The sequence below is a fragment of the Tetrao urogallus genome, assembly GCF_951394365.1.
Source record: "Tetrao urogallus genome assembly, chromosome: 1".
NCBI classification, from domain to species: domain Eukaryota; kingdom Metazoa; phylum Chordata; class Aves; order Galliformes; family Phasianidae; genus Tetrao; species Tetrao urogallus.
In genome coordinates this window covers 99,914,900-99,924,582 of record NC_136813.1, presented here as the reverse complement: position 1 = coordinate 99,924,582, position 9,683 = coordinate 99,914,900, and the positions used below count along the sequence as shown (strand labels likewise).

The 9,683-nt window shown below is 43.0% G+C and overlaps 1 protein-coding gene across 1 annotated transcript in view; it reads left to right on the top strand.

Annotated features, from left to right (window-relative positions):
- Positions 1-5,085: 5,085 nt before the first annotated feature.
- Positions 5,086-9,683, top strand: part of GBE1 (1,4-alpha-glucan branching enzyme 1) — a gene marked incomplete at both ends in the record, with an annotated part of 147,284 nt that continues 142,686 nt past the window's right edge. The window contains one exon of the mRNA XM_079549548.1: positions 5,086-5,186. Coding sequence (XP_079405674.1) covers positions 5,086-5,186 — 101 coding nt within the window. The remainder of the gene's footprint in view (positions 5,187-9,683) is intronic.

The window sequence follows — 9,683 nt, the reverse complement described above, 5'->3', positions numbered from 1 at the left end:
GGAAACCAGAACTGGTATGAGAACCCTGCTGTAGAAGCTGATCATGCAGAATGGGAGAAATATCTTCACAGAGTGGTTAGTTAAACTAAAATCAGAGATCAAATGTTTCTTGAGTGGAATTAGGAGACTGAATCCAATATCCAGGGAGAATTTTGAGAGATTAACAAAAAACCAAAAGAGATACCAAAAAATGAAGGGCATTTGAAACTGAGAAACATCAATGCATAATTCCAGCTGAAGTAGGACAACATTAACTCAGAAAACTCAAAATTAACCTTATATATGATTGTAATTAAGATCTCAAAACCATGGTAAAAAAAAAGTATATGTTTAACTGCAAAGACTACTATTTAAAGTATAAATGTTTATCTGTTTGTTACAAAGAAGAGATGAAACAAAAGCAAAACAAACAAAAAGAAATGGAGTATTACTGAGGTGATGTAATAACATGAAGTAAAATATTCTTACTAAGTAGTAATGAATCATAGAATCTTTTGAGTTGGAAAGGACCTTATTAGGTCCCTGAATGTCTCCAAGGACGGAGCATCCACCACATCTTTGAGCAACCTGTACCAGAGCCTCGCCATCCTTATTGTAAAAAACTTCTTCCTTATGTTCAATTTAAATCTCCCCTCTTCTAGTCTGAAGCCATTTCTCCTTGTCCTGTCACCACAGACCCTACTAAAGTCTGTCCTCTTCTTTATTACGGCTCCCCTTTAGACACTGAAAAGCTCCTATCAAGTTTCCCCAGAGGCTTCTCTTCTCCAGTCTGAACAATCCCAGCTCTCTCAGCCTGTCCTCACAGGGGAGGTGTTCCATGAGGACACCAGATCACAGCAATACTTCAGTAACATGAAAGCAAAAAGCAGCCATTAGCTAGAGCTTTCATGCTGCCAGAGTATGATTTTGGTTCTGTATGCTAAGTGCAAATAGCAGTCCTATCAAGAGCATTTAGTGGAACTTGACAATCTGAACTGGCTTTTTAGTGGTTTAGATTTCAGATTACTTTTGATCTTTAAAGATGTGTTGTTATTAAAAGCTCCTGATACCATAGGAGGGCAAAGGTAAGACCTAAAAAGACAACCTCAATGAATAATACATTTCTTAAAACAAACTGACAGAAAAAAAGCCAACAAAAACAAAACTCCCAAACCATAAACTAATTAAAGGATATACTAATGGACTCATGCAATGTTTGCTGTAATTTTCAAGGTTATATCCTTTATTCTTCCTAAGTAATTAATTAACAGTTGAATCCTTACAAAAACTGCAAAACTATGTTTTAAGTAAAGAACTCTGACATGCTGCTGAGATTCAGCAACTGCACAACATTGCCCATTTTTCCTCCTGCTCCTCCTCTCATCTCAGCAGAGCCTTGGAAAGCTCAAAGACAGGGATAAAGAACTTGTTTAATCTCAATTGCCATTGTCTGACCTACATGTAAAGACCATGTAGATTAGTGATAATTAATAAATGTATTGGATGTTTGCAGTACCCACTTTATACCTATACTGGAAGGAAAACACATCACCCTTAACAACTGCCACATCTGTCTCTCTGCAGGCTCCAGCTAACACCATGTGGTGGTCTCTGGCCAATCTGAGAGCCACAATAGTGGGAAGAATTTGAACCAATGCTTCAAAGAAAGAACCTTGTTCCTACAGTTTAGCATCTCAGTCTACTTTTGCAAGTAAAAGCAAAATATGAGAAAATGAAAATTGTTGTAGTGCATCACATGAGTAGTCAGTTCTTGAATGTTCTTGAGTACAAAATTTTGATTTCTTTTTGAACTTTGTACAGAAACCATTCTAAGAATCGTAACTAGTTATTGCATAGCACTGCTATGCAACATTTTAAAGTAAACACAACTTAATCATGAACATCCTTTGAAAGACTAATTTAAAGTGGTTTGTTATACTCTGTTCTTGGTGGTAACTGGGTGCCAGACACATGCCTCAGATGCCACTCCTTTTATATTGATTACTGTCCCCCAAAAGTGCAGTTATTACCATCCACCCCTTCTTCCTATCTCTACTGGCAGCTGCTATCTTTGTATGGATGTCAGACAAATATACAAACAAACATTTATCTACTGAGACAACTTTTATTGTTTTGAGTGCCCTTTTTGCCTCTAGGTAGAAGACTAAATGGCAATGTCCTCAGAGCCAAATTTGGCCTTAGAGTCTCAGCCAGATTGTGTTGGAATAGATGATCGCAGTAATATATGCCTTTGTGTCTTTGAGCAGGCAGATAAAATCACACCTCAGTTGTAAACTTGAACATGAACGGATACAAATAGAATGGTTATCCATTTCCTAATTCACAAGGTATTAAATATAGCACTTGGGGCTACTTGAAGAATTTAACTTCCTGACATTCAAGGATGCTTGGATGCGAGTCAGGATACTGTGTTATTTCTGCTTACAATCTTGCAAGCAAAGGTTAAGAAAGGGTCTCTGTCTCCAGGGAGCTAAAAGTCACAGCAATATTTCTACTGTTTACATAGATTGCTAATGCCAATTTATAAATCCCTCTCTTGTGCCTAAGCCAAATAGCTAATAATGGCACTCTGAACCTGTTGAGCTTTCTGATAATTAAGAAAACCAAACAGACTGTGCTCAAAATGAAGCTCCTGTTTCCTATGGTAGTATATTCAAAGACTGCAGGGATTTCCCCCTTCCTTCCTCTTCAGCAGCAGGCAACGTCTCCATTACAGCTGGAAGCCTCAAACAGCAGTACAAGTAAAATGTTAGCTATTGTGAAAAACAAGTTACTGGCTCTTGATTAACAGCTGGATTTGCTCCCCTTTTAGCTTGCCCCACCAGATAACTATGGGAATGGCAGAGAGAGTTTGCAAAAGAAAACGTAGCGTGCATAGCATGATGTCAGAAATAAGAGTTATTAAACTCTGGTTTAACACAGACAAGGGAATCACTGCTACATAGACAGTTCTGAAGCATGTAACAGGTTTTCAGTCCTGATGGAGACTGAAGAAATCACTGAGGGAGAAAAAAAAAAGAAAAAGAAATCCCATTGTAAGCTGGTTACGACAGGTAGCTCTGATGTTTAATGCCATTTATTTCACAAAAAAAACAGAAACTGCTCAGGCCTTCTGATGGGGCAAATTATGTAACAATTTCACAGAATCCTAGAATCGTTTAAGGGGTCTTTGAAGGTCATCTAGTCTAAATCCCTGTAATGAACAGGGGCACCTACCAGATCAGGTTGCTCAGAGTCCTATCCAGCCTAAACCCTGAATGTCCCCAGGGACAGGGCTGCCATGACCTCTTTGTGCAATCAGTTCCAGTGCCTCTTTTATGAAAAACTTAACTCTTACTGTAAAAACCTTCTTTCTTATATCCAGTCTAAGTCTCCCCTCTTTAATTTGAAATAATTTCCACTTGTCCTATCACAACAGAGCCTGCTAAAGTGTCTGTCCCCTTCTCACAGCCCCACTTTAGATACTGAAAGGCTGCACTCAGGTCTCCCCAGAGGCATCTCTTCTCCAGGCTGAACAGCCCCAGCTCTCACAGCCTGTCCTCACAGAGGAGGTATTCCATTCTCTGGATCATTTCTGTGGCCCTCCTCTGGATACTCTCCAATAGGTCCACGTCTCTCTTGTACTGAGGACTCCACATCTGGTCACACTATTCCAGGTAAGATCTCAGCAATGTAGAGTAGAGGGGCAGGATCACCTCCCTCGACCAGCTGACCACACTTCTTTTGATGTACTTTTGATACAGTTGGCTTTCTGGGCTGTGAGGGCCCAATGCTGGCTCATGTCCAGCTTCCCATCCATCAGTCCCCCCAAGTCCTTTTCTGCAGGGCTGCCTTCCATTCCTTCACTGCCATCTTGTACTGATAAAGGGGGTTGCCTTGATCCAGGTGCAAGACCTTGAACACGGCTTCACTGAACCTCATGAGGTTGACCTGGATCCAATGCTCAAGCCTGTCTAGGTCCCTCCAGATGGCATCCTGGTCCCTCAGATGTGCTGACCACACCACACAGCTTAGCATTTTCCGCAAACTTGCTGAGGGTGCACTCAATCCTACTGTTGATGCCATGGATAAAGATATTGAACAGCACTTGTCCTAGTTCTTGGATTTTTGTATGCATACTGCTGCAAGGAAGGAAATACCGTGTAGTTAAATGTGTACCATTTGATGAAACAAATAATTTTGAAAACTGTCACTTCAGCTAATTTTTGGAGAAGCTATGAATAATTGCTGCAGTTTGTTATAGGCTGTCACCTGGCAGCAGAATAGGAAGCCACTCTAAATCCAGAGTAAGCCAAGGCAGGGGAGACGAGTTACAAACCAAGCACAGAAATCTTGGAGACAGTTGTGGAAGCAGTGTCAAGTACCCTAATGCTGGAAAGTTTATAACCTGTGGCTTCAAAAAGTATTCAAAAAGAGGCCTGTAAATACACACTGTCAGTACGTGTATTAACAAAGCAATATTGCTCTACTGCTGGACGTTGGCCTACAGCCACGGTCAGGCTGGCAAAGAGTTGCCTTGGATATCTGGAGGCCTATTCAAAAATGAGACACGCTGATTGATAATCTGTCCTTCGTAATCTATCTGTGCTATTCAGCATTTACAGCTGCCTTAGGATCCACTAAAGTCACTCTACTTTGTTCAAGCCTCCTCCGGCCCCTGCGAAGCAACGCTCCGCCAAACACACACAGCATTATATGAGAGCTCACGGATGCCGTCAGAGCCGCGCCGCTGCGCTCGGCTGCGAGCTGCCCAGCGCCCCGCCGAGCAGCGAAGGAATCTTTCTCAGCGCTCGCACCCTGTACCCCTTACAGAGAGCCCGGGAGTCGTCACCCGCAGCCGCAGCCTCCCACCCTGCCCAAGGCCGCGAAGCAAAAGGCGGGCGGGGAGTGGCAACGGAGGCGGGCGGCTCCCGGTCCCGGGGCTGCCCCCGCCGGTGGGCGGCGCCGGGCGGTGAGAGGCAGTGGGCTCCTCGACCGCCTCGATCCGAGACCCCCTCCCCCCTTCCCCCCCCCCCCCCCCCCCCCTCCCCACAGTCTAGAGGTATATAGCGGCCGTGCCCTGCGCCACGGAGCCGTGGCGGCAAGATGGCCGTCTCCGGCACGCAAGGCCCGCAGGCGCCTAAGCTACCGGAGCTGCTGGAGCGGGACCCCTACCTGGCCCCTTTCGAGCAGGACTTCCAACGCAGGTACAGGCCCCGGCATAGCGGCGGACTAGACCTGCGCGATAAGCTGCGGGCTGGCAGGCGATGGCCGCCCGCCTCCGGGGGCGCAGGATCGGGCGAGGGGCGGCGGATGCACCCCTCCCCGCGGCGGTGGGCTGTCCCTGCGCCGGCGCGGCTCCGCTTCCGGCCCCGGCGAGGACAAGGCGATTTGCACCGCTCTGATGGTGGTGGGGCCTTACAGCTGGTGTGGCCTCTCGGGACGGGCAGGGAACGCTTGCACGGGTACCCCAAGCGATGGGGGCGGCCGTCCCGTCCCCAGTGGTCTCTCTGATGGCCGCAGCGTGGCTTCTGGCGTCTCGCTCGTTCCCCTTGGGACTGCCTGAAAGCGGTAGCGCTTCTAAACGCAGTCGGGGCGGGCTCGTTCGCGAGCTCCTGCGCGTCGGAGGAGGGGAAGAAATGTGTTCTACAGTTGTGGACGTAGTTAGTAAGGCCGCTGTTGCTAATTAGACGTTCTTGCAGTCCGGTTGTGGTAACTTGTAAATAAAGTTAGTCTCTTTCTTTCTGGTGTGTTCGTTCCTTCCAGCTCAGGTGTTAGGCTTGCAGCAGACCGAGCACCGTGCTGGTGCAGGTCTCCCCCCAGTGTCCCTATTGCCTTTTCACGTCCTGTTTAGCTGCCGCTAAATTCACAGTGTCAGCTGTCAAATGGGATTTTGTGTTTTCTCTGCTACACCTCAATGCCTTCCGTTTTGTTAGCAGTCCCCTAATAATCAAAAGTATGATACTAATGGCCTGTGTCCTCAAAGTCTGGAAAACTCTGCATATGTGGCAGGGAGGCAGTTTGAGGTTTTATCATTATTTTAGCTTTTTTTTTTTTTCTTCTTTTTTCTCCTTGCTGTGTTATGAATAGCATATTTGGTTTAGGGCTGCTAGGTATCCTGAGAGCTTCTGGCAGAGTAGTGGCATGGCTAGGTCTTGTAAAATGGAATTAAACTAAGTAAACTGCTAGGTTAGCTTATAGCGCATTTTCTCCAACTGTAATCACTTAATGACTGAATAATGGAGTGTTTTGAGCAGTGATTCCTGGCAGATTTCTTACAACATGGCTGTAAGGCACCTGATTATTTTAGTAGGATGCCTGCATGTAGGAAGTATGACTAGACAAAAAAAACCCTGTTCATTAAAACAGTTTAGAAGCCCAGATGCACCTGCCATCTAAATGGTGCATTGTGGAGAGCAGTGTTTTTGCATGATTGTGCTGAAAGAGTGAGTTTGTAGAACTGTTGTATTGTTTTTTTTAGGTTTCTCTGTCTCACACACAACTTCAGATGATTCTGTTTGTCTCTTCTCTTAATGTCTTCTGGAACTGAAGACATTCCTTAACAATGAAGTTACTGTGGAGATCTGTAAGCTCATAATTTCTTTTTAAAGAGAAACAATTTCTGTGGCAACCTGTGATAAATAAAATGTCTTACTCAAAGCTCAGTTAGTCCAACTCTTCAGGCTATGGGAGAGAATGCCCAGGCGAAGGAGGCAGACCAAAGTGTCTGTTGGTGTCCATGCAATACTTATCCCAGCTCCACAAACTGTGATTTGTAGTGTGTATAATAACTTCAGGTGTGCTTTTTATCAATAGCTCTTGCATCAGGAATGCTGGGGAGGAAGGAGTTTCATAGCCTAATTGCTGCTTGTGTAAAGAACTGGTTCTTTGGAGTGTCCTGGAGCTCCAGTGTGTTAGTTTAACTCTCTGCTCTCAGATTCTTGTACTGAAAAAGGTGAACAACTCTGCTCGATTCTGCTGTGTCTTAAGATCCTGCTCAGTGTGTAGATTTGTAATCTTTGTTCTAGGCTCAGGAATGCTAATATGTTCAACTGGTTGTTAGAAGGCGACATTTGTGTCTGTGCCATGTTTTCTGTGACTTTCCCTTGTGAAATGGGAATTAGAACTGAGAGCAGTCCTCAAGTTGCATATTGTATGGATTAATACTACGGTTAATACAGTTACATAATGATACTCATGTAACTAATCCTTCATGTGCAAGTGTGAAGAAAAATAAAACCTGGCAAGCTGTCTAGAGGCAGAAGTGTATTTACCTTTGAAGCTTCAAGTGTGTGTACAGAATGAAGTTGCACATAGTCTTGAATCCTAGTTATGGCACATTTTTTTGCCTTTGAAAGGATAGCAGTTATTTTAAGTGGTTGCTTAAATTTGGATCCTGCAATTGCAGGGCATATTATTGAGGAAACGAGTGGATTAGATATATCCCAAATGAAGTCGGAAAGGCGGTGATGAGGCAGCTAGGAGTATGTACTGCTAAGCAATACTATTAGATGATGACTGTTAATTGCTTGCCTTGTGATCATAGCTAGGGAGAAAGGGCCAATTCTTAGTGTGTCTTGTAGAAATAGCAATCTTTTCAACATAGGAAAATTGTGCAGACATAATACAACTCAACTCCTAGATGTTGAAGTTCACTGTTCCTTGTGAACCAACTGTCTGGCCTTCCTACTTGTGCTGCTGATTCTGCCTCTCCTCCTCCTCAGTGGTGTTATTTTCCACTTGAACAGTTTAAACAACAATAAGACAGATAGCTTTCCAGGTCACAGGCTTGAGTTGTTGGTGGCAAAGGGGGCAAAACAGATGTGCTTGGCATCTTGCAGAAAGTGGAAATACGTAAAGCTTTTCTTGCTTAGGTTAGGAAAGCAAGGAAGGAAACAGACTTGGTGAAATACAGTGTGTGAGTACTTTCTGTGTAGTAGTCTAAATTTCTTTATAAAGTGTACAATAATGTTGAATTCAATATTAAAAAAGAAAGGAAATCTTGTGGCTTACAGCTGTGTGTAACCTAGGAAAAATAAAAGCTAGAGTTTTTGACAAAATTAAAGATTAAAAAAAAAAACCAACCACCACCATGTTGTTTCTCAAACATGGTGGTGGTGAGATATCTCTCTCTCTCTCTCTCTCTCTCTCTCTCTCTCTCTCTCTCTCTCTCTCTCTCTCTCTCTCTCTCTATGAGATATATATATATAGATATATATCTATCTCACCACCATATATATATATATATATCATATTCATATATATATATCTCACCACCACCATATATATATATGGTATATATGTATATATGTAAAATATATATATATATATATTTTACTGCGTTTTGTGCATGAACACAAAAATAGTCCTTCCTTTGCCTTACTTACTAATAGTAGGAGAGAGGGGGAAGAAAAGATTTGAGCTCTATTCCTGGCTGTGACATCAGCAAGCTGTTGACTCACCCTTTGGGCTTGAGTCTGCCTGCTATTTATCCATAGTGTCATCTTAGCCTGGATTATTGCTAGTGGAAAATTTCATAACTTTTTCTTTTTAAAAGACACACAGTTAACTTCATAATGATGGGCTTTTTCTCCTACTCAAAACGGGGCTATTTCTGGTGATGGATCATGTTGTGCTGTGTTTTTGAAGATGCATTTTCACAACCTCTTTGAGCAGCTTGTCCCAGTGTTTGGCTACCCTGATTAAATATTTTTTTTTTTTTTTTTTTTGTCTTAACTTTGTAATTTCCCTTGCTGCAGTTTTGTCCTTTGTCTCAATTCTCTTTCTGTGTGCTGTGGGAGTGAGCTTCGCCCATTCTTTTCTCTTGACATTTCTCTTTCTACCTGTCCCTTTGGTAGCTGGGGACTGTAAGTTAACATCTGCCATCCACACCTCCCTAAGGTTATTTTTTTCTTCTTTGGTCAGAAGAAACCACCTCCCATGATTCAGAAATAGTTGCCTAACATGACTTTTAAGATTGTACCTGTGTAATTGAAATGATCGTAGCTGATATTCATTTTTCACATCTATTTGGACATGAATCAAAGAATTGTTAACGTTAGACTAGAATCACTTCGTCTAGTCCAACTGCTGACCCATCACCACCATGTCCCCTAACGATATCTCTCAGTGCCAAATTTACCCTTTCCTTGAAAAACTCCAGAGACTATGACTCCCATCACCTCCCTGAGCAGCTTGTTCCAATGCCCTTACCATTCTTCCTGAGAAGACATTTTTCCTAATATCCAGCTGTGAATTAGTCATTTAGTCATTGCTAAAAGGAATGTCTTCTACTTATGTAATGTGTTCTGCCTCTGAATTCTTTCAAGCTAGTAGTTAGATGAAATGAGGCCAGTCATAGGTGGTACAGCTAGGATAAGATGTATTTTGTACACAATTTTGCGTACAGCCATTTAGGTGTACTTGCTGCAGACACTCTTGATATAATTGTTCTTTTGTTTATGCAGAAGATACATTGTGTTTGAGGGGGCTTTAAGTCCTGATAAGCAGGCATTGTCAAAGCTATCTACTAGGGTATTGCTTAAAGTTGTTGGCGCTGAAGTCTAAGCAAGCCTTGATGTTATGATCTGTATGCTGATGCTGCTGAATTCTTCTTTCAAGCTATGTTCTGCCACATTAGTAGTCTATGGTCTCTGAACTAGTGTTCTGCATTGTTTCTCAGGTGACTTCATAAAAATTTTTAT